Below are 25,499 nucleotides of genomic sequence, written 5' to 3' on the forward strand. Positions count from 1 at the left end.
TGTTACACAGACTGTTTTATTTCCATCTCCTTTCCAGGACGCGGGTGGCGCTGTGGTCTAAACCACAGAGCCTAGGGTGTGCTGATCAGATGGTTGGCGGTTCGAATCCCCGCGACAGAGTGAGCTCCCGTTGCTCGGTCCCTGCTCCTGCCCACCTAGCGGTTTGAAGGCACATCAAAGTGCAAGTAGATAAATAGGTACCACTCCAGCGGGAAGGTAAACGGCGTTTCCGTGCACTGCTCTGGTTCGCCAGTAACAGCTAGTCATGCTGGCCACATGACCCAGAAGCTGTCTGCGGACAAACGCCGGCTCCCTCAGCCAGTAAAGCGAGATGAGTGCTGCAACCCCAGAGTCGTTTGCGACTGGACTTAACAGTCAGGGGTCCTTTTACCGTTTAGCTTTCCAGCTAGTTTGCTCTCCCGGTTGCTTTGGCACACAAAATGGACCTTTTCATTGACTTACGGTCTGTACACAGCATATGTTTAAGCGCACACCCCTCCCAAGAATACACGGAACTCTATTTTACCCACACAGAGCTACAATTCACGGCACGCTTGACAAACTACAGTTCCCAGGATTCTTGGAGCATGTGTGTGTGTGTGCTTGCAATAGGCACAATTCTAGGCATTGGTGAGTGACAGGGGTCTCACCAGCAGTGCACTTTTTGACCCCATGCCCAGCTGCCCTGTAAGTAAAAGTTCCTTTAAAAAAAATAGAAAAAGAGGGCAGAAATGGTGCAGGATATCTGGGCCCAATACAAAATATTCAGGGATTGGGCTTTCTGGGGCACCTCCACACAACACCAAATCCCCAGGGGTGTAACAGCACCAATGGGAACTTTGGGAAGCATTATTCAAGGCTAGGTTACTCATTTCCTCCTATCTAGCTAGGTTGTGTTCTGGAGTGTCCCTGTGGCCCCTAGTTGAGTACTGTGGTACCTCGGGTTACATACACTTCAGGTTACATACACTTCAGGTGACAGACTCCGCTAACCCAGAAATGGTGCTTCAGGTTAAGAACTTTGCTTCAGGATGAGAACAGAAATCGTGCTCCGGCAGCGCGGCGGCAGCAGGAGGCCCCATTAGCTAAAGTGGTGCTTCAGGTTAAGAACAGTTTCAGGTTAAGAACGGACCTCCAGAACAAATTAAGTACTTAACCTGAGGTACCAATGTAATTGAGGGTCAGTTGCTCAGCTTGTGGGGCTGCACACAAAATACGGCGTTTGCAACACAAAATGGCACAAAACCAGCACAAAACTTTGGCACCTGTTTGTAGTCCATCAAACAAGGTTGGATTTTTTTGGGGCATTAAGTTGTGGGGAGGACTCCCCTGCTCAGTGCCTGAGGGCCCCAGTCCTGCCACTCACCACCTGGCCTAGGGCGGGGCCTGACAGGCTCCAAAAAGGACTGCGGCCGCTGCTGGGCAGAGAGGGCTCCATTTTGGGGGGGGGGGTTAAATTGCTGTTATTTTTTTACCTATGTCATTTTAAACTGTGATATTAATGCCGTATTCTTAGTTTTAGATTTATGTGGAAATTGTTTTCCATTTGGTTGTGTATTTTTTTGATATGGTTTATTTGTTTATTGTTTATGACTTTTGTAATTATGTAAATCTTGTCAGGTTGTAAGCCGCCTTGAGCATTGTTTTTAACTGTGGAGAGGCGGCATACAAATAAAATGATGATGATGATGACCCCGATTACTCAGTTTGGGGGGGAGAGAGCACACAAAATGTGAGGTTCACAGCACAAAACTAGTACAGTGGTACCTCGGGTTAAGAACTTAATTCGTTCCGGAGGTCCGTTCTTAACCTGAAACTGTACTTAACATGAAGCACCAGTTTAGCTAATGGGGCCTCCTGCTGCCGCTGCACCGCCAGAGCACGATTTCTGTTCTCATCTTGAAGCAAAGTTCTTAACCTGAGGTAATATTTCTGGGTTAGCAGAGTCTGTAACCTGAAGCATCTTTAACCTGAAGCGTATGTAACCCGAGGTACCACCGTACAAAATTTTGGCATCTGTTGGGGGTGGGATCCGGAATTTTGGGGTCACATGTTAATGAAGCTATGGAAAGAGATTAGGTGGGATGAGAGAAGAAATAGGAGACAACAGAAAGCTAGAACAGTCATGGCAGGTTATAAGTTTCTCCTCTTGATGAGAAGTTCTGGGAAGCTTTAGATCTTATCACTGGGCCCTTATAGGATTGGTCAAACTGGAATACCCAAAAGGAGCACCCTTCTATTATTCAGGAGCCATAAAATGTATACTGTGGTACCTCGGGTTACATACACTTCAGGTTAGAGACTCCGCTAACCCAGAAATAATACCTTGGGTTAAGAACTTTGCTTCAGGATGAGAACAGAAATCACGTGGCGGCGGCGCAGCAGCAGAAGGAGGACCCATTAGTTAAAGTGGTGCTTCAGGTTAAGAACAGTTTCAGGTTAAGAACGGACCTCCAGAACGAATTAAGTGCATAAGCAGAGGTACCACTGTACTTCATTGAATTATCATAAAGGTAGCTGGAATGTAACATAACAGGAAGTGGCTTTTAAAGGATTTCCTGTGCCCCCTTCCGGAACTACTGAAAGTCTTCATCCGATCCACCTTGGAAATGGCAATAAACAAGGGTTGCAAAATAGGCTACAAATGTTTTCTCATTCAGAGTGAGGGCACGAAGCATGATTCTCCTTCTGATTTGGCTGGGTGAAGCTGTTGCAAAGCCAGATCTGATTAGCTAGGTGCTGCCACAGCCATTGTCTTGCTCATGAGATGATCCCTGATTGGCTCAACCACATCACGAGGATGAAGAGGAATCTCTGTAAAAATACGCCCAAGCAGCTGATAAGAGGAGCATTAAACATGAGCCAAGTAGAGCAGAAATGGTATGAAACATGTGAGTTAGGGAAGGATCTTTTGCAAAATCTGCAGTACCTCTCCAAACTCACCCCCTCTTTTTGCAGTGGAAATGTTTACACATGAAAATGTAGCTCAGTCCTAATGCTCAGTGATCTCTCCAGCTTTTGGTCCAGGAGCCCAAAAGAGTTTTAGGGCTCACCTACATATTAAAAGGTGACGCGGGTGGCGCTGTGGGTTAAACCACAGAGCCTAGGACTTGCCGATCAGAAGGTTGGCGGTTTGAATCCCCGTGAGGGGGTGAGCTCCCGTTGCTCGGTCCTTGCTCCTGCCAACCTAGCAGTTTGAAAGCACATCAAAGTGCAAGTAGATAAATAGGTACCACTCTGGTGGGAAGGTAAACGGTGTTTCCGTCCGCTGCTCTGGTTCGTCAGAAGCGGCTTAGTCCTGCTGGCCACATGACCCGGAAGCTGTACGCCGGCTCCCTCGGCCAATAAAGCGAGATGAGCGTCGCAACCCCAGAGTCGGCCACGACTGAACCTAATGGTCAGGGGTGCCTTTACCTTTATGTTATCATACTTAGCAGTTCACAGTGTAAAACGACTAGTTGTGCATGCATTTATATCCATTGGGGAGGAGTCCAGGGGTGTTGCTAGGCATTTAGCCTAATGGTCAGGGGTCCCTTTACCTTTTTACATATTAAGAGGTGGGTACCAGGAATCCTTAAACTTCCTGAATGTAAAGATCAATAGAAGCTTTATTTTTGGGTCAGGGTTAGGACAATGAATGATCCCAAGTTTCTGTTGGGAGTTGTTAGGACAGAGCTACAATTCCCAGAGTTCTCTGGGAAGAGTGATTGCCTGTTAAGCCACTCTGAGACTTGCACCTCTCAGCACCCCTAACAAATTACTTTTCCCCTTTGGGGAGAAGCCATGACTCTTAAAATGATATTATAGTGTTTTGTCTACTGTACACTTTATTCATTTACACACCGAAAGTTTCTTTTGCGCTGGCATCTGAAGCAGGTGGGTTTATATAAACCGACCATAGCAGCTTCCTTAAAAAAAGAACAATGTAATGATGCTTAATAGACTGATTGATCTCACAACAGATAACGGTTGTGCTGATGGTTGTGTAGCACTCTTGCAACTCAGCAAATTCAGCAATGTTTAGTATCTTGATAGAGACAGTTCAGGGGGAAACTGTGTGTTGGCACATTGTGCTTTGTCAAGAAAGAAAGAATGATCTGGGCCACTGCCTATATCTTGTCATATGGTTAGAAGGGAAAATAAAAAGTGTTATAGCCAGAGGAACAAAAACCGTAATTGTCCTGCAATATGTTATCATTACCTGGGAAGCAGGTGGCGCTGTGGGTTAAACCACAGAGCACAGGGCTTGCTGATCAGAAGGTTGGCGGTTCGAATCCCCACGACGGGGTGAGCTCCCGTTGCTCGGACCCCACTCCTGCCAACCTAGCAGTTCGAAAGAGAAGAAGAAGAAGAAGAAGAAGAAGAAGAAGAAGAGAAGAGTTTGGATTTGATATCCCGCTTTAACACTATCTAAAGAAGTCTCAAAGCTAACATTCTTCTTTCCCTTCCTCCCCCACAACAAACACTCTGTGAGGTGAGTGGGGCTGAGAGACTTCAGAGAAGTGTGACTAGCCGAAGGTCACCCAACAGCTGCATGTGGAGGAGCGGAGATGCGAACCCGGTTCACCAGATTACGAGACTACTGAGCAAGTAGATAAATAGGTACCACTCTGGCGGGAAGGTAAACGGTGTTTCCGTGCGCTGCTCTGGTTTGCCAGAAGTGGCTTAGTCATGCTGGCTAAGCTGTACGCCGGCTCCCTCGGCCAATAAAGCGAGATGAGCGTCGCAACACCAGAGTTGGCCATGACTGAACCTAATGGTCAGGGGTGCCTTTACCTTTATGTTATCATACTTAGCAGTTCACAATGTAAAACGACTAGTTGTGCATGCATTTATATCCATTGGGGAGGAGTCCAGGGGTGTTGTTAGGCATTTAGCCTACTTGGGACATAGGCCTGTAGGCAGGAATTTGCATAAAATTTGCAAATGCAAATTTATATGCTTTTTCACAGAATGCAGTCGCAGAGACTCCAGTTCAGCTTCACCCCCAGATTTATTGCCCATCCAGAAACGGGTGAGTCAAGGGGCGGGAGAAGGGAAAAAGAAAGTTATGCTGCATCCTAACTTCCTTCTCCTTCAATTACTGATGCTGCCAAACTAGCTTGGTGGCATCTTATGCCACCGGAATTGCAGCTGTCACTAAAATTCACCCTGTAGGAGTCAATGGGAGGGCAGAAAACCAAGGTTTACGCTGCCCCTGCCAAGCCAGGAGCAGCTTGTTTGTTTGATTGATTTTAAAGCATTTAATATTGACAAAATGGCAAAGAGATGTAGAAAACAACAACACAGAAACCATAGAAGAATACTGTATAATAAAAACAGGAAGATGGAAAAACAGGAATTCATGAATAGAAGAACTCAGTCTTGGGTCAAGCAAAGCCTGCCCCCAACAAGTCTTCACTAGATATACGAAACAGCTATGTTTTGCGTTTCAGAGAACAGGGGCATTTTTTGATCACCAGCTTGTGACATTCCACAGGGTGGGGTGCCACAAATAATCCCCTTATATAATCAGAAAGGCAAGTGATCTTGCAGGCAGCTGGGACACCCTGAAAATTGTTGAGCTTTTTTTTTTACGGAAATGCCAGAAAACCACTGTGATTTTAATTGCCGAAGAACCAGGACAAACAGCCGTCTTCCACCTTTGAATTCCGGACGTATGCCAGTCCTAGTGTTAGTGGCAAATTCAGAAGTGCAGGATCCCTTCATGACAGTCACCCTTGCACAGCCACACCTTAGTTTGTCTGGAGTTCTGTTGAGCAATGACTGCAAGATGGGAGCACGTCTTTTTGAGGTTAAGCAACAATAAATTGCAGCAAATCTCACGTACACACACTCAGAACAAAAGGGTTTATTTTGGCAAAGGAAAGCAGCTTTCAAAAGTTTCAAGCATGCACCCAAGAAGTAAAAAAAAGAGTTGCAGGGTAGAGACTTAAATGCATGCAAATGACCCCCCCCCCTTTTCAACATACCAGCCTCCTTACCAAAGTAATAGCAATTTGCCTTCAAATGAAACCCATTTCAAACACTTCTCTGGAGAAAGGAGAATAGGAGGAAGCAGAAAACAGAGTTTTTGGAGAGTCCGTAGTGTTCTTGGCAGTGCTTTTAGCAAAGGGTATTTTGGTACAAAACTGCCTAAGAGGAACGACTTTGGTATTAGGTTCATCATCTTAGAAGGCAATCAGAAACAGAACTTTGCAACCGTTTCCAGATGACAACAGCACGTGGCTTCTCTTGCTCCCAGGAATCCTGAGTGCTGTAGTTTAGCCCCTCCTCCTCACAGAACTACAATTCTTCGTGCTCATTCTACAGTTCCCAGGATTCCAGGGGGAGCTGTGTGCTTTAAATGCACAGTGTGACAAAACAACGTACCGTATTTTTCGCTCTATAAGACCCACCAGACCACAAGACGCACCTAGTTTTTGGAGGAGGAAAACAAGAAAAAAAATATTCTGAATCTCAGAAGCCAGAACAGCAAGAGGGCTCGCTGCGCAGTGAAAGCAGCAATCCCTCTTGCTGTTCTGGCTTCTGGGATATCTGCGAAGCCTGCATTTGCTCCATAAGATGCACACACATTTCCCCTTACTTTTTAGGAGGGGAAAAGTGAGTCTTATAGAGCAAAAAATACAGTAATTCCAAAAAACCATACACACACACATGTACACACACCAACATCAGGGCTGTCTTACCCATAGGCGCTAGGGGTGTGGGGCACCTGGGTGCCAGGCTCTCAGGGCCCAAGGCTGAGAGTCCAGGGCCCGAGAGTTGAGTCTAGGGAAGAGCCATTGGTTGGAGCGCCACTGTGGGTTCTTCTGCTGCGGGGGTCTCTGTGCTGCGTGTTTGGGGGTGACCGAGCCAGCAAGATGCTGAGGCGGCCAGCCGGCTCCGCCCTCCTGCGCACCTGGGACTGGGCAACCTGGGGGGGGGGGCGCCGGGCAGATCTGTGCACCCTGGATCTATGTGGGGCTATCTTTGAAGGTGACCCGGAAACTACAACTAATGCGGCAGCTAGACTGGTGACTGGGAGCGGCCACCGAGAACATATAACACTGGTCTTGAAAAACCTACACTGGCTCCCAGTACATTTCCGAGCACAATTCAAAGTGTTGGTGCTGACCTTTAAAGCCCTAAATGGCCTCGGTCCAGTATATCTGAAGGAGCGTCTCCACCCCCATCGTTCTGCCAGGACACTGTGGTCCAGCACTGAGGGCCTTCTGGTGGTTCCCTCACTGAGAGAAGTGAGGTTACAGGGAACCAGGCAGAGGGACTTCTTGGTAGTGGCACCCGCCCTGTGGAACACCCTCCCACCAGATGTCGAAGAGAACAACTACTACCAGACTTTTAGAAGACATCTGAAGGCAGCCCTGTTTAGGGAAGCTTTTAATGTTTGATGCATTTTTGTAATTTAATATTTTGTTGGAAACCGCCCAGAGTGGCTGGGGAAACCCAGCCAGATGGGCAGGGTATAAATAATAAATTCTTCTTCTTCTTTTTCTGACAGCCCTGACCAACATAGAATCATAGAATTGTAGTGCTGGAAGGGACCCCCAAGGGTCATCTAGTCCACACACAAATATCCACCCCAACTCCCCCCCCCCCCGCGAAAAAAAAACAAAGGAGCTCGGGACTCGAACCGGCGATTCTCCCTGCTCCCCATCCCTGCCAACATTCCTCTAACTCCCGCTCCCCCTCCCGGCTCGCCTACGCAACTGCAAGCGGCGTCGCTTCCCTCTCTCTCTCCCGCGCGCCCGCCTCTGCAGGATTCAGTTCCGACGAGGAGGAGGGAGAGAGAGTGAGAGGGAGAAAGGGGGCGGGGCCGAACGCATCACCCCAGGGGGCGTGGCCCGGGCGCCGCGCGACGGGCAAGAACGGCCGGCCAGGCGCGAGGAGAAAGGGGCTGCTGAGGGAGGGAGCGAGAAAGCGCGGGAGCGAGCGAGCGAACGTCTGTCCTTGCCCCTCTCTCTCTCCCGTTGAGGAGTCGCTCTCTCGCGCGCGGCTGTTTTTTGTGTGTGCGTGTTTGTGTGGCGGCGGCGGCTCGCGCGGCAGTAGCAACGCTGCGGCGCCGCCTCTCGCGGGTGGCGCTGTGGGTCGGAGGGAGGCAGGCGCCGAAGGGGTCTCATAGGGGCTCCGCTGTGGTCCCCCCCCCTCACCTTCCCCGTTCTTCCAGGGGGTGTGTGGGCAGAGAGGTTAGGCGGGAGAAGCGAGCGAGCGGGTGACGGGTGGGTGGTGGTGGTGTTAGATCCCTTGGGTGCCCTCTGTAGTTGGTCGTGAGGTGAAGGGGAGATCTCTCCCCCCCAAAAAAAAACACTCGAAAGGGTTTTCAGGGGGGCCTTCGCGATTTTTAATTTTTTTTTTATGTGGGGCCGAGCAGCGCCTTTTTTGGGCGGGAGTCTTAATTGTGGGTTGCGCATAACGCCCCCCCCCCCATCATTTAAGTCTTCTGAGGAACAGAGCTGAGCTTTATTTCGGGGAGAGGGGATTAGACAAGACGCCTTATGTGTCTGTATGAGTCTCTGGAGTAAGAGACCCCCTCCCCGCCTGCTTGTTTTATTTTATTTTATTTGAGGGAGGGTCCCCCCCCCTACTTTGCCTAGGAAAAAAGCAAATCTTATCTCGGAGTCCCATTTATTTGGGGAGAGAGGGGGCGGGACACTTAGCCAAAGAAGACCTTTGGACAGAGATCTTTTTGAAGGGCATCTGTTTTTTTGGGGGGGGGGTCCCTGCTATAAGTAGCATAATGGAAAACTCCTGAGGGACCTCGCAGGTCCCTTCTGTTATCCTCGCAGAGTCTTTGGAAAAGAGAGAGACTTCTGGTCTGTGTCTTCTTTCTTTTGCAGGGGGGAGCTGATTTGGGGGTTGTTTTTTTCCAGTTCTCTGGTTTCTTGCAAGGAGCTAGCTGGGATGTAGGAGGGTTCCAGAGGCCTAGGCTTTTGCAGTTAAAGCCTGTGATTCTCCCCATTATTATAAGGTAGGCTTGTCCTCTGCACACACACATTCTACTTCCTGCTCCTGCTGCTGTTTTATTGACCTCACACCAGGGAAATGTCGGAGCTGAGGAGGAGAGGAGCTGGTGGAGATCATGAAACTGCAAACCTAACTGACAAGGTAAGGTTGAATGGGCCTCTTTTTCGTTTTACCTGTTTCCAGGTATGGGGACATGGAAGGTGTGAGCCCTGTCAGTTTCCGAGGAGGATACTTCGCATACCATTTCCTCCCAGCAGATTCTTTCTGCTTGGGGTATGATGTAAGCAGTTCTTGTTCCCCACGGAGGATTAAGATTTGAAAGAGAGACGCTTCTTTGCTGTCTCCTCTTTCACTCGGTTATCATTTCACCTCTGGGGATATGCCTGAGTAATGAAATTTGGGGCAGGTGTTTGCTTTCTTCACCTCTCTCTTAGGAAGTCACTCTTCCGTGTCACTGACACTTGACCGTCCTTTATCCTGCGGTGAAGGTGTGGGAAATTGAAAGTCATTCTCCCTTCCCCACACCTCTGCATTTTTAACATGTTCATTACTTAACAAGGTTGAGAGTATTCAAGGTGAATTGGTAAAGCTTAAAAATGTGGATATTGTGCACCGTTCCAGTTCTGCGGTAAGAGGCCGTTCTCTCTACCTGCAGTTTGCTCTCTGTGCAGAAGGTTGTTCTTTGCATCACTCCTCCCCTTGTTCTACGTTTTCACTAGCTATAGGATGTAAACAGCCGGTTCACTAATACATTGACCCTGTGCATTGGAAGGAAGTAAAAAATAAACTGCTGAATTTGTTCTTGTTAGCTTGTTTCGACACCCATGTCAGGTTATATATTTATGGTTTTCTAACTGACAGACATTTGACTCTGGGCTCAGATATAATATTTCAAGAGGAGAAGCTGTTGTTGTTCGCTTAAAAAAACCAACCCCCCCTTTCATGGATATCTGTGCATTCGTTTTGTGCCTATTAGCCCTTAGGCAGAGGGGATGAAACAATTCATTAGCAGTTGTGTTTTTGCCTTACATAAACTGTATGTGATTTTAAATACTGAAACGTAGGCTTTTAGAAGTATGTGTCATTCCTACGACTGAATATTAAAGCTGACACTATATAAAGCATAACAGAGGCATCTTAATGAAATAATAATGCCAAGATTTTAAATATGTCTAGACTATGTATGTATGCTTTGCCAAAAAATGCACCATTCTTTTAGTGCTAGGAAAGAAATGGAAATGGGTGAGCCCAGGGTTTTTTTGCCTTTTAAATTCTAGCAGAACTTGGAAATGAAAGGTAGTAGTGTTGTCAGTAAATTCAATTGTTTTAGGCTGCTGAATACACCTGAGCAAGCAAGCCAGTTTTTCAAACTTTCTAACTTCAGGAAGTGATGGAATAAAGAGAGAGAGAGAAAGAAATCGATCCTGTTTTCAAGCTCATAAACGTAAAACAGAAGGCATACAAGAGAAAGGGACTGGAGGGGAAAGGTAGAATAAGATCACTTCTTCAAAGATGAAACAAAATTGTATCAATCAGGCTGATCTTCCCATATTGAGCTGATCTTCCCTGTTCTTGATTGAATAGCAGTTGCTTGCTCTTCTTCCTTTGGCTGAAGGATGAGGCTGGAGTTGCCTTTCCCCTTGCTTTTTTTCTACATCTCCAGGGCAACGGACAGTTGGAGCAGAGTGTTCTTTCAGGGGGTGGGGGGAATACAGGTTCCCTGTAGCTGTTCTGTTTCTGGCCAGTGAATGGGGCCAAGATGGTCTGCTCCTTGCCATAATGTTCTTCTTGGGATGCATAGGGAGCAGCTTCCTCATGGCTCTTGGTCTCATACCTGATGACAGAAGGCAGAGTATCCTGCCTTTCAGCTCTGCAGTCCCAGGTTCATGGGGCAGGGGTGGTGGTGGAGAGAAGTAGCAGTGATTATACTCTCTCAAATTTTGTATTATGCCATGCCTGTCATGGCAGCCATTTTCTGACTACTGCCTGCACCACTTTTTGACTGCTGGTCAAAAAAGGTTGACGACCCCTGTTTGACGTTACCCACAACTCTCCAACACAAGAACTTTCATCTATCATAAACAAAACCGTACGGTAATTGTCTGTTAACTTTATTGTAAACTTGTTTGCATGTACGCCTGATGTTGGAAAGAGCACACTGCATCCTGGGGGCAGCAAAGAAGTCCTTCATTGGTGCCATAATCTCTGTAACACTGGGCTGGCAATCCCTGATCCTTTGGTGCATGCCTTTTTATTATTTAAAAAATGGAGTATTCAGTCATGTGAATCTTGACCAGCAATTTGAAGTGGTATTGCCAAGCTAACAAGCTAATAGGCTTGCGATCAAATCTGCTGCTTGAGATAACTAGACATGTTGAGTAACTGCAGTAAACTGGCCAGCCTCTTTATTACTGCATTTTTGCCATCTTCCATGAACTAAGCAAGAATCTTATTTGTGTTCATGAAGGGGATGCTAATTTCTCCTAGTTCAAATGCCTGTTGAAAGTTGTTCTGTAGAGTCTCCCAACCTTCAAGAACTGCTTCTTGGAGTAGTTTTAAAACAACAACAAACTATAGCTTGAGTTAGAAGGAGCGTGAGCTTCTGCCCTTTGCTCCAGCCTTTGGGTAGGGTTGTTGAAAACACTCTGTTAGTGCACTTTAAAATCCTGGCTTTCTTCCTGTGGGCTTTCACCACCGCAGGCAAGGATAACGACATTAAAAATCAAAAGCATCCGGGGAAATCCCGACATGTAACCAATGGAGTCATCAGTCTTAATGTTTTAAAGTCTATGAGCACCGCAGGCACTTTTGATGTGTGGCAGATGAAGAAAATGAGCTTTGGGTGCCCTAGCGGCTGGGGAAACCCAGTGGTAAGCCCTTCTAAGTACAAATTGTACCTCCACATCTGACACTGTCACAATTTTAGAGTTAAGCAACAACACTTAACTTTTTCATTCTGTTGAGATGTCATTTGTTAGCTGCTTGCTCACAAGGGATTCCTAGTGGAAGGGATTTCCTGGAAGTGAATTCCTGGTGGAAACCCAGCCAGATGGGCGGGGTATAAATAATAAATTATTATTATTAAGTTATTATAGTGGAAGCTGCCAACCTTGTTGTCATCGGCGGCTCCTCTGGCAATTGTCTGGTTTCTCCCCGCTTCTCTTTCTTGCTGCCACTTAAAGGTCCCTCTGAGGGGCTCACATGGGTGAGCTACCTGCTAAGACCTCTGTTGAGTGAGGGTAGCCTTGCCCAGGCCTGGGGCGTTTGGCTACTAGGGGTAGGGTGGGGGATATGGAGGAATGTAGCCTTGGTGTGTCAGGAGGTGGGCCAGTACTCACTCAGAATTGAAAAGCATGCCCTATATCTGAGCATGTGCAGAGTGCCTTCCCCCAGAATTACTATTCAGTCGCAGCCAGCCCCCCGCAGAGTAGGACAAGGGACTATGATGCTCAGGGTCAGGGCTGTTCCCTTCTGTTGTTCTGACTTGGTGTGGCAGTGGGGAGAGAGATACTGTGAGCATTTAGGTTGCAGCAGCTGGGACCATTTCACCCCGATACATTTTCAGTCGTAGTTGCTAGCTATGTCCCCCACACCCAATTGTTGGACTACAGCTAAGAGCTGTTCTACAGTGGAATGGAGTCCTTCAGAAGGTGGTGGACTCGCCTTCATTGGAGGGTTTTGAGCAGAGGTTTGATGGCCGTCTGTCATGGATGCTGAGATTCCTGCATTGCAGGGGGTTGTACTAGATGACCCGCAGGGTCCCTTCCAACTCTACAGTTCTATGAAATGCTCTGGTGTAGTTGTGGCTCTAGAGATCCTAGAGGGTATTGTATGTTGTTATACAGCGTGTTGTAATGTTTGATCTAATTACAAAAACAAATTAGTGAGCAATCCTGTGAGCCTGGGAAGGAGAAATTTGCAGCTGAGCAGTTATAACAGCATGGCAGTAGCGAACAATGTTGTCCTGGGCAGTCATATGTTGTCCTGGACAGTGACCATTGCTACTGTTTGATGATGCTTGCAGTTGTAGCAGGTGCTTGGCAAGCAAAGTTTTGCTGGGCTACTGGGTTTGCCCTTGACTGCTAGGAATCCCTTGTTTAATGAGCAAGCAGCTAGCAAATGACATCGCAGCAGAATAGAAAAGCTAAGTGTTGCTGCCCAACTCTAAAATTGTGACAGTGTTAAATGTGGAGGTACAATTTGTTCTTAGAAGGGCTTACCATTCCAGTTTGTGTGAAGGAAAGACAAAGGAAATATTTACTTGCTACTTATTATAATCCATTGGAGTCTCTTGCTTTATTTTGTATAAATAAGTTATCTTAAACCTATGAGCCTGGCAGTGTGCAGCTCTTCAAATTCTTGGAAGCAGTAGGGCTGGGAGTTAAATCTGGAGCTTTAGTCACACAACATGCCCTCTGCCCCTGATCAGTGACTCTTTTAATCATCTTCAGACTAATTGTTAAAGGCCTGGTTATAAAGTTTTTGCCTGGTGCCTAAATATATAAAACGATGGTATCAGGTGAGCCTGCCTCGGGAGAGTGTTTCACGAACAGTGACAGCTTATGGAGAAGCAGTGGGACATAAAATTAGGCAGCCCTCCCCAAACTATTGCCCTCCACATGTCTTGGACTCTACCTTCCACAAGTGAGGGAAAGGTGAAGGGGCTGAGAACAGCAGAGGCAAGAAAAATGGTGGCACAGCACAAAAACAGGGCTCTACACACTTAAAAGGTTCCTAACATATTATTTTGCATTCTGCCACATACTATACTGCAGGGTGCCACAGCATCAGGCACAAGTGAGCAAAACGTACCATGCTACAAGTACCTCCTAAAATCCAGATGACTCATGCAAGTAAGCCATACTGCATGGAAAGCTTAAAACAATAATACTAACAATTTATACAGCACAGATGGAGTGACATGCAACATTATGTGAGGTGATTTTCACTTCCTCCCCTTCCCCCTGCAGTCCGTTCCACCCACAGTTGGCTGTCACCCTTAGTGTTCGAAGCCAATTATTTTGGCAGACATTTGAACCCTTTCATGCTTAAAATTGCTTTAGAAGTATTACTTTGCACTCTTATTTCTCTTTCTTTCTCTTTCTTTCTTTCTTTCTAATAGCCTTAGCATACTTTTTAATAGTACTCCACTGGCTGTTGAAAGAGCACTTTATGTCCTTAAACCAGGCAAAGGCAAACTCGGCCCTCCAGATGTTTTGGGACTACAACTCCCATCATCCCTAGCTAACAGGACCAGTGGTCAGGGATGATGGGAGTTGTAGTCCCAAAACATCTGGAGGGCTGAGTTTGCCTATGTCTGCCTTAAACGTTCCAGCTTTCTAGAATTATCAAAGTCATGCTTTCCTTATTTGTAAACCTAGCTGAACTCACTGAGACTTCACTTTGAGTAAATATTCATAGCATTGGGCTGTATGACAGCTAACTGTACTTGAGAAGGGCATAACTAGAACCCTGGAATAAATTAGGAAGTTACTTAGATGTGACACCCTTTAAATTCCAACAGATGTATTATGGTGTAAGCTTAAGTGGACTATATTTCAGTTGAAATATATGAACATTTCATGAAGTGGGCTCTAGTTCTTATGTAACAATATATTTGTTAGTCTTGAAGGAGCCACAGCAAGACTCTTTGTTCTACAGGCTACCCCTCTGGAATAAGTAAATACTTGGAACTTTAAACTAGGGCAGTTGCTTTCAGAATCCAAACTTCCAATCTCTGGCTTTGTGATGCATCTGGAAGCTAGAGGTATGCTGTGGTACAAGGGAAAAAAATAGAAGCAAACAGTTAAGATAGCAACAGCATTGTGACCTCAAAAAATTCAGTCTAAAATAATCAAGCAGAAGCTCAAACTAATAGTTCTCATTCAGGGTGGACACTTTCTTTGGATGAAACATTCTGACTTAAAATTGCCGGGGTTTCAGCTCTTCACTTTTGGGGACTATAAAGACTTAACCTCCATTCTGGAAAAGCTTAAATGGGTAACGACTATGTAGTAGGACTGGGAATTGGCCTTTTCCTGCAGAGATTGACAATTCATAAAATGTCCCATTCTTTTTCATGGAAAGGTATCTACCCTGTGGAAGGAGAGAAGAATTGTAGTAATGTGAGAAAGGTATTCTTTTTTTAAAAAAATGCCAGGCTAGAAACATAAACATAAACAAACATAAAAACATAAACATTTAGTTTAGTACAAGTCTATACTGAAAAATAGGAGAAGAAAATACAGTGGAACCTCGGGGTACATACGCTTCCGGTTACATACGCTTCAGGTTACAGACTCCGCTAACCCAGAAATAGTTCTTCAGGTTAAGAACTTAGCTTCAGGATGAGAACAGAATTCGTGCTACGGTGGCAGCAGGAGGCCCCATTAGCTAAAGTGGTGCTTCAGGTTAAGAACAGTTTCAGGTTAAGTACGGACCTCCGGAACAAATAAAGTACTTAACCCGAGGTACCACTGTACTGCCCATTTTCTTGTTAAGAAGAAAAACCTCTCCTCTCCCTTAACTGTTTTATTTTACAACAAATTTCTTTCAGCTGATAACTATCCTTAAAATCTTGTGATTGCTATTAAACTCCTCCCAGCAGATTTGGGTTTCCTCTCTTGCTTTTTTTTTAGCTGACACTACTGTAAGTCTTTCAGAATGACTATTCATACTGTGCTCTGATCGGCAGTCGTAAGATACAGTGTTCATGCATAATGAAATTAATTCCTATTTATCTTTGATAAATGATACGGCAGTAAATGTAGAAAGAGCCAAGGATGGAAAACATCTCACATTCTTAGGCACCAGCATCAAATTTATTGGTGTCCAGTCAAGAACAGTTGGCAGGAGCAGGGTGTCCAGTCAAGAACAGGTTGGCAGGAGCAGGGACCGAGCAACGGGAGCTCAGTCCGTCGTGGGGATTCGAACTGCCGACCTTCTGATCAGCAAGTCCTAGGCTCTGTGGTTTAGCCCACAGAATAGGGAGTACAATTTGTTAAATCTATTGTTGTGTGGAAGCTGTTGACTTCTTCCAGTGTTTAAGCACATTGAGTTTCCATAATTTTTTTTAACAAACAGCTTTCTTATTTGTTTTTGAAAAGCTGTATCTGTAAAGATAATTTTGTTCATAATGTTGAAAATTTCTAGCATTTCACTTAACATGAAATCATGCTTTGCCACTGATTTCAAATAATGAAATAATAATAAATTATAATAAATTTCTATATTACAGTACGTTGAATGTTGAAACAATATGCTGCTGTATGTGTGTTCTTAGCTTCTTAAGCATATTTGCATCATGTGCTTTGTTTTAGGATGTAGATGGAGAAGATAGATTTGCGGAGCTAGAACTCAGGACCGATTCAGACATTCCTGAAGTTGTTCCACCAACAGACCGCACTCCAGAAATTTTTAAGAAGGCCCTTTCTGGCTTGTCTTCCAGGTATGGAAAAATAAAACTGAAAATATTACTGTAAAATAAATTAAGCAGATTGTATGCAAGCTAAAGCTTTGTTCTTGGAATTAGTTGCTTGGAGATGCATTAAGGGAGTCATTTGAATGGAGACAATTATTCTAAAAAATGGTCTATTGTTTTTATCGCATTATCTCTTCCTAGTGTTATGAGTTTATAGGTGCCAGACTTATTGAACCTCATTGAACCTAGTGGGACTTATTTCTAATTAAAAAGATCACATTGTCAGTGGTGTTCTGACCTGGACATTGAATTTGGTTTCAAACATGAAAAAGTTACATTAGACTCATCAGTATTCCTTTGCTCAGTTGCTGAGTATTAGTGTAGCTTAATACTTAATTTTGTTTCTCTTGTTATGAAGTGGCAGGTAGTTGTAACATTATGGATTTTTTTTCCTTTTGCAGATGGAAGAATTGGTGGATTCGTGGGATTTTAACTTTAGCTATGATTGCAGCTTTTTCGCTGATTATTTACATGGGATCATTTATGCTGATGCTGCTTGTAAGTTTCTTGAACTGTTAAAATTTATTTGCTTTGTTTTAGCATAAATGAAAACCAATTTGTTAATCACTTCAGCCCGCCTTTTCTCAATTTGTCCGTTGTGAAACCAGTCTAATTGAGTAGCATAGCCATATAGACTGAAAGTCTCCTTTGCTTTTATAATCTAGCACTACTTGAGGTTTCAGTTGAGATGTAGAAGCTAGAAACTTGTAGTTGAAATCTGAAATGCCAAGTGAATTCCTGTATCTCTCTGTTCGTCCCCATTTGGAGCAATATTGAACATAGGCCTTTGTACACAATGTAATGTGCGTTGAGAGTTTCCATTGATGTTGTATGAACCAGGAAGCCTGTGCACTGAATTTCTGGAGTGCCTATGAGCCTGCCAAAGGCATCTATGAAATGAGCTATGCCATATCAAAATACTTTGACTCACCTAAGATTAGCTTCCAGTTCCAATTATCTAGGAAAACTAGCATATGAATATGATGCATTTCTATCCTGTATTAAAATTTGGAATCGCATTCACCTTTTACCTTAATTTCAGGTCATGAGCATACAAGTAAAGTGTTTCCATGAAATCATCACTATTGGTTACAGAGTCTATCGTTCTTATGAGTTGCCGTGGTTTCGAACACTGAGCTGGTAAGTAATTTTGGTTCTAGCTGTTTCCAGCCTTTCCCCATTACATCCATGGGGATGACTTTTAGTGGAAGCACAGGCTGAGGATTTACTGACTGCTTCTAACTGCTGGCTTTGTGGTGCTTCACTTCTGTACTTGAATTAAAATAAGTGAGACATCAAATGCTTCAATAATGGACACAGTTAAAAGAAATGTAACAATTTAAAACGATTACTTTTTTGGTATCCCCTGCAAAATACCCCTCCAAATCATGTTGTATCTGCTTGCTTCGACGAGCCTCCATTGGAAGACTCCTAAGTATGCAAAATGTTAGAGTTTTCTTACTTTGATATTTTCATCTTTAAAGATATAGAACGGTATGAAGAGAGAGAAAAGGGAGCTCCCTTCTTAGAAAGTATCTCAATAAGTATCTCAATTTGCTTTATATGTTACAGGTATTTCTTGCTGTGTGTGAACTACTTCTTTTATGGAGAGACTGTAGCAGATTACTTTGCCACATTTGTTCAAAGAAGAGAGCAACTTCAGTTCCTAATTCGCTATCACCGGTTTATATCTTTTACATTTTATCTGGCAGGTAACTTGGTCCAACTTGTTACTTGCCATTGCAGTTATTTACTACTTGATGTCAGATTCCAGTGTTCTCCCTTTCTGTGCTAATAGACAAAGAGAGAGCATGCACAGAAATTACAGAATTAACTATATGCAACCTTTGAAAACCACACTCATGGGTTGCAGTAGACACTGAGTAACTTGGTAAAGGCATTTTGGCAGTCATCTCCCATGTCATAGCTCCAGAATTATTTTTAATGAATAGCTTCAGTGTTGGATAAGTTTGGGAATGGGCATTCTTGCATAGAATCTGGAATGGCCTGATCTTGATCTGATCCTGCAAGGCACTTAACGTTGTTAAGCAAGAATGCATAATTAGTATCACTTAACAGCTAATGGTATTGCAACTCTTAAGCAATCCAAAGTGTGTATTCTTGCTTTGAAAATATAATATGCTTTGGTGGGCCATTAAAGTTCTAGGTCAAGACTTTCCAACATGCTTTCCAGGTGCTGCAGACTACAGCTCCATCAGTTCCAGTCATGTGGCCCTTGTATAGGAAGCTGTGGGCTGTTTTTGTTTTTTATTGGTAGATTATACAATACCGAGGTTGGGCCATACTTTTTGTAAACCAAATAACACTTCCAGAAAATCCTCTGGATGTTGCCATCCAGGGAAAGGATTTTCACAACTGTGAAAGAATTACTGAGGCGCCACTTTTGTGCCCTCTTTCTTTTAAAACCTAGATGTAGATGAGATTATCAAGGGAGTGGTGCTCCTTAATCTAATAATTTGTTGCAAAACACAAGGGAGGGCATATAATGATTATCTCATTGGTATTGCATTTTTAATAAAGGCAGGCACCAGACTGAGTACATGCGACATGCCCAAATTTTGAAATTTGTTCTTAGAAGTTACCAGCCATCTTTTTCGCTTTTGTGAAATAACCGTGCATCAGTTTTCCTTGAAAGCTATTGAGTATGAAAAATGCTCTGTTGGATGCAGACTTTATTATATATAGCAATAACTCGGGGCGGGGTAGATTTTAGTTATGGTTCACATTTTAATGTGAACTTTCTTAATTGGTACGTCCCAAAACAGTATAAAAAGCAAAACACAGCTATTGTTCAAAACTCACAGTTCTCTGAATTTTGTCCTGCGGTTCTCCAAACAAAAAAAGTACACCAAATATGCTATTAGAGAAATGTTTGCATAAAAAATGGATATATTGATGAAATAACATACAAGAACACATTATATTAGGGGAAATAAAGATTTATTTAAAAAATTATGAATTGATGCAGAGATATGACAAACTGAATTTAAGATTTGAAAAATAAGAAACTGAAATTGGCCCGTCCTTAGTAAGAAGCCTCACACCCTGCTTGTGTGCAGGAAGTCAGATTTGTAATGATGCATAATACATACACGTTCTCGGGGGTAGTACTCACAATTATTGGAGCATGTTCCTATGAGGATCCTGCTAGGCTTCCTCTATACACTGCTTTTTAAGAGAGCATTGAAGGTACTCCTATCCATTAGGCATTTGGCAGTTGGAACATTCAGCTCCTAGGGTGATTTTTCAGGCTTTTAGCTGTTCATATTGTCTTTGTTGGGAGGTTCATGTTGAGTTTTAAGTGCCTTGGGGCTTCTGTTGAAAGGCAGTCTATAAATCTTAGTTGCGCTCTAGTTGCGGACTTTTCAGGGTGTGAACGGCACCCTGAAATGGATTAAGCCTGCAACTAGAGGTACCACTGTTTATAAGAATCTGGACAAACTTGTTCAACACACTGCTTAAATTGGCCCAATGGAAACAATTTTAATCTCTAAAGAAAACAGTAGTATTTACAGTTATAGTATGGAGGTTCAGACTGATACAATTGAAAACCAAAGTGGAGGGGGCAAGCCCAACAATGCAACCAGCTAGCTTCTGTTCACTGAAAGGCTGGAAAACATGCACCTGTTTTCTGTTTTTTTGCATAGGTTTCTGTTTGTTTGTATTGAGCTTGGTGAAGAGGCACTATCGCCTGCAATTTTACATGGTGCGTATCTATCCTTTAGCTGCTAAATTTGTTGTCAAAATAATTAGCAGTATTAAATCACTTGCTTTTGAAGTTTAATGTCCAAAATAGATTTTAAAGCCATATGAATTAAAGTTATTAACCTGCGCTGTTAATACAAATCTGGATTTGAGATATGGAAGTGATACCTTTGTCAATGACTGTGTTGACATGTTTAGCCTAAATCACAGTTTCGTGTGATATGCATAGACCAGAATGTGCCCAATGCAGCTTTGGGCTCTCACTCTTCTCCTTTCCCCATTCCCATTTCTCACCCCACATGACTGGGAGGAGGAGTTTGAAAGATTTCACTTCCAGAACAACAAGCTGGTTGATATAACCTGTGGTTAAGTGAAAGCAAACCAGCTTCCGAAATGATGGTTTGAAGTAACCATAGTTATATATTAACCATGTTCTGGCTCCAGAAGACATAGCTAGCTGTGGTTAACCAAAAGCAGCAGTAGAAGTGTGAATTCCCTCTTCCCAGTTGTGTGGGAATAGGACAGGGTGCATACACAAGTTTTTGTTTTGCTTAGGCTCATTTCAGATTGTGCACATGGCCTAGTGGGGTTGGAACCAGCTCAACGTGTAATAATTATGGGTTCTTTGTTGAAGACTGTTACGATAAGGCTTAATTCAATCTGCCAATCTAGACTGACTACACTTTGGAAAAAGTGAATTTGTTATTTTCTATACCAATCAGCCAGCAAAACTGTTGGGGTATTCAAAATTTTCAGCATGAACATAAAGAAAATTGTTTGAAATGTAAATGCACATTAAACCTTTAACATTTATGTTCTCACCTCTGACTAAGTTAACAGTAAGAAACCAAGAATTATTTTAAAATTATTAACTTACCTCAAGGCTGTCAGTATTTTGCATTTTTCTGTGGCTGCACTTTAATCCAACATGTGTTTTTGAATGCCTCTACATAGTACTGCTTTGTGGAATGGTTGCAGATGTACTTTCAGTTGTCTTGAGTGATAGAAACACAAAAATGTAGATCTACAAAAGTGCGCACTAGTACTTTGTGCATAGTCAAATATGTACAGTACAAATGTGTATACAGCTAAAAGAACTCTTCATCACAGATCAGAACAAGAGACTTTAGAAGTTTGGAAATGTATAGCATCCATGCTGAATGTAAATGTAAATTGAGAGTATCTACTTAGCACACACAAAAAGCACACATCATAGTACACATATGCAAATGTCAGAATAGTCATATGGAGAATATTAATCAGTGGGATTCATATTTGAACCAGACATTAACGTCTAGTCCCTAGTAGCCTACCAATTATTAGCTACATTTGAAATGGTAATTTAATTGTATGAAACCTCTCCAGAGTTGCCACATGACAAATCACAATTTGTTTGTAAGAAGGGATTCTTCTTCTTTAGTATGTCTGCAGGTAGTGTAGTTTTGATCCTTTGTGTTCATCAATAACTTGTAGGAACTAACTTCTGTCTGGACAATTTTCCATCATTATATTGCATGCCATCACCATAACTTTGCCACTAACATCTTTAATGTTCTAATTCTAAATTGTCTTATATGTATATGCAGACTATCCTATTATTTTCCACCTTCGTTCTTCCTCATTCCCATTAAGATACATGGTTAAAAGTATTTTAACTCCCAAATGGAAAAATTATAGGAGTTTTAATAGAAATCTCCTTTTATGTCTTGTCTTCAAAATTAATACAATTAGATTGTGATACTGTTTGTGTACACCTCTAATTTCTTAGAATGTCTGTGCAATTCCTTCAGCTAAACTACCATTTTTATTTAGATGTATTGATCTGTTGTAGTGTCACTAACTGTTGTGTTATTGCACTGTTAACAGTTCGCATGGACTCATGTCACTTTGCTGATCATTGTAACACAATCCCATCTTGTCATCCAAAATCTGTTTGAAGGCATGATCTGGTAAGGGGACAGTAATTCTTGCAAATCTATACATATGTCTCAATTGTTTAAATAGTATGTTTCTAGAGTCTGGTAATTGTTTTCTCTTTCACAAGTTTGTCTGCAGATATTCCATGAGGCCTTGTCTAGGCCTTAAAATATCTGGAATAAACAGTAAAATAAGCAAGGTTAAAATTCAATTCAAAATTGAAACCTTCACCCTCTGAATAGTCTTAAAATATTGGTCAACACCACTGTAATCTAATTTTCAACTAGAATTAAGGATTGCTGAATGTAGGTCATAGAAAATAAGTGCCAGTTCTAAATACATTGTCTTGGAGGTCTTGTGAGTAACTGCAAAACTTTCTTCCAGAGCCTTTAGGATTATGATGAAAGGCCAGAATTAACTATAAGAAGTATGGATGGGTATACCTCAAGAAGTCATACAAATATCTCAGTAAATTTCATTAGTTTTATGGTTAAATCCTGAGTAAATTGCATTGCTGGCGAGGAGTGAGATTGCCCTGTGTTCAGGAAAAGCTTCCCTCTTCCTTACAAATGGGCAAGGACCACGATCCAAAAGATTGTGACACTAGTTCTGTGAACTAAAGGGGACTTCTGGTTGTTCAACAGCAACCTTCCAAGCTCTGTGGCAAACTGCTTTTGAAACTGAGGGAATTTGTGATATGGAATGAGTGTCGGCAGTTTAAAGAATGATGTTCAACTGGTCTGCCAGTTAGCACAAGCCTTTGAATGAATTCAGGCAGTTAGTTGATTCCCACTCTGTTTTCCTGTTGTCTAGCAGTTGCCAATGACTGAAGTGGAAAGCGGGTCTCCTATTTGAAGAAGAGACCCAAACATAAATTATGAATCTAATTATTTGTGGTGAGGGGGTGTTGCTGATGCATAGCCTGGATTTATTTTAATTTACAGGAAGTGTTTGTCTCTTTAAGCATGTGCTTTGTATCCATCTCTTTTCCAGACATATTTCTGATTCATTTTTTCTGATTCATTTCATAACTTTCAAAGTGTTTGGCATATATTTACAGTGTACAGAATTTCCTCATATTGTAGAGCCATCTCAAAGTGATCGTTCTGTAAACATTTGCATTTAAATTATTATTATTATTATTATATTTTTATTTTATTATATTTTTATTTTATTTTATTTTATTTAAAAAGTATACTGTTGCTGTCCTATGAATTTGCCCTTGCAAGTTGACCAGGATTTTTTTTCAAAGTTACTGTTCTTCATAATAATACCTCTGGGTTGACTCTAAACTATAAAACTTTTTTTCTTTTTACTGCTCAGGTTTCTTGTTCCTATCTCAAGTGTTGTTTGCAATGATATTGCTGCTTATATCTTTGGATTCTTCTTTGGGAGAACTCCGTTAATTAAGGTACAAAATTTGGTTCAGTAAATAATCAAATAACTTTTTATAGGTTTGGCTCATGTTTGGCTTCTATTTACTGCAGTAAATTTACTATTTACTGCAGAATGTGGCATATCCTGATTGTGCATATCATCAACACATTATGGCTATTTTGGAAGGGATTGTTCTGCCCAGCAACTAGGCTAACTATAATTTTGACCAATTTTACAATATTGCTTGCTAGTTGTACTCTCAGATTCTTCCCATTCTTCTTATGTACACATACAGACTTCTTTCTTTGTTATATTCTTTGCTATTTTCTATACTTGAATGTTTCGTTAACTTGTCAGAGGACCTCTTAGGACTATGGATGGGTCTACAGTGTTGGCTTCTGTTGGTGATCAGAGTGCATTAGTTGTATTTCTGGCACTCTTAACCTCAGATTTTGATTTCTGAGAAAACATGATCCTAGTCCCCAGTAGCATTAGCAGTCATTTTGTCAAAGACACATTTAATCTGCATTAGTAATTTACAGGCTCCTATTTGAATGTGTCTTTAAAGTCACTGCTGCCCTCAGACACAATCCCACTACCTTATTTGAAAAATAATTGAAAATGGAGGTGTACTTTTTAAAGGGTGAGCATTCTTACCTGTTATAATATACACATATCTACGCATACTACTCTAGAAGTAGTACAGCACTGGAACATCAACTGATTATACTAGATCTAAACAGCATTTAAGTTCTGCTTATATGTGTGTGTTTTTTGCTTGGACAGAAATGCAAAAATTGTTGTAACTTCTTCATTTCTCTCTCTGATTAGCTGTCTCCCAAAAAGACCTGGGAAGGCTTCATTGGCGGTTTCTTTAGCACAGTTGTGTTTGGATTCCTTGTAAGTGGATGTGCCCTTCTCACATTAATGTGGTGTTGTTCATTGCATTTGATTTGAAGCTGGTGTTAAATGCTCTGAAATGTGGCCCGTCTGTTGAAGCTTTCAAGCGTTGGGCTCTTGACAAGTTAAGGCTTGGAATACCACTTTGTGTCTAGAAGTTGTGGATGGCAGGCTGACTTGTGATTGTAATCACAATTGCAGACAGCTTTCTTTGCTGCAGCAGAAGAGAGCTGGTTGAGTGACAGCATGGCATGTGACTATACCACCTTCCCTAGCCACCTGGGTGGACATATCTTCATTTGGTCCCTGTATAGACCACCCTTCAGTATAAGAATCGTTGGGTGGTATATGAGGACAGTATGTTTAAAATCACAGAGCAGTAACTCATAAGTCAGCGAAGTCCAGCATTTCACAAAAAAGCATCTATATACAAAACATTGCTAAATTGTATGCATTTTACAACACAGGGTACTTTGCTTATCGGCCATAATGGTCCTCAAAATTATTCACCCTATTAAAACGTGATTTACAGGCTGCCGGTGCCGCCTTTGCAGCGACAGATCTTCAATACCAGGATTCTAATTGGTTTCTACAAGTATTACGAAGCGCCACACTCTCATGTTTTAAAGACAGTAGCAACAGAGTGTGATGCTGGAGAGAACACCTGTCCCCCAGAGTCTTCTCCCCAGTTGAGTAGCTGTTCCTGCTGCTGATGGGGATGGGGAAACTGGTTTGGTGTGGAGTAAAATTCTTTTGCTCCTCCTCGGAAGAAGGGACAGCCTTGGGAAAGGGGGTGATTTTGCCTGGTTGCATAAATTGGAGCAACACCCATCTGGATGTGAAACCTTGAAAGAGCGACTGCTGCTGGATTTGCCTTCTGTCCTAACAGCAGACAGGACTTTCTTATCCTTTGTCTTGACTAGGGCAGAATGCACTTTTAAGATAATCATTTACCTGGCACTGAAAAGACATCATATTTGGCATCAGATAAACTTTTCTGAGGAGGTCATTCCACATAAAGGATGCCACAGGCGAGAAAACCCTGTATTCAGTCACCAGCTGTCTGACATCAGATGGTGGGTAGGGCCTCAGGAGAAGAATGGAGATCTACACATCACCTGGAGTGGCATGGGAA

General features: G+C 42.7%; 1 protein-coding gene across 3 annotated transcripts in view; it reads left to right on the forward strand.

The window, feature by feature from the left end:
• The first annotated feature begins 7,824 nt into the window (after nt 1-7,824).
• The window catches only part of CDS1 (CDP-diacylglycerol synthase 1), a 29,871-nt gene continuing 12,196 nt past the window's right edge, over nt 7,825-25,499 (forward strand). Inside the window, exons 1-9 of one of the 3 annotated variants that reach the window (XM_083398526.1) lie at nt 7,825-9,105; nt 16,284-16,411; nt 16,846-16,942; nt 17,487-17,584; nt 18,017-18,156; nt 20,113-20,171; nt 22,037-22,119; nt 23,411-23,498; nt 24,296-24,364. In XM_083398526.1, coding sequence (XP_083254652.1) covers nt 9,043-9,105; nt 16,284-16,411; nt 16,846-16,942; nt 17,487-17,584; nt 18,017-18,156; nt 20,113-20,171; nt 22,037-22,119; nt 23,411-23,498; nt 24,296-24,364 — 825 coding nt within the window. In that variant the 5' untranslated portion in view covers nt 7,825-9,042. Of the gene's footprint in view, nt 9,106-10,642; nt 11,059-16,283; nt 16,412-16,845; nt 16,943-17,486; nt 17,585-18,016; nt 18,157-20,112; nt 20,172-22,036; nt 22,120-23,410; nt 23,499-24,295; nt 24,365-25,499 lie in introns of those variants that run through there. The other 2 variants (XR_014501835.1, XM_083398527.1) reach the window with 2 other exon arrangements.

The sequence above is a fragment of the Podarcis tiliguerta genome, assembly GCF_965153285.1.
Source record: "Podarcis tiliguerta genome assembly, chromosome: 9".
NCBI classification, from domain to species: Eukaryota; Metazoa; Chordata; class Lepidosauria; order Squamata; family Lacertidae; genus Podarcis; species Podarcis tiliguerta.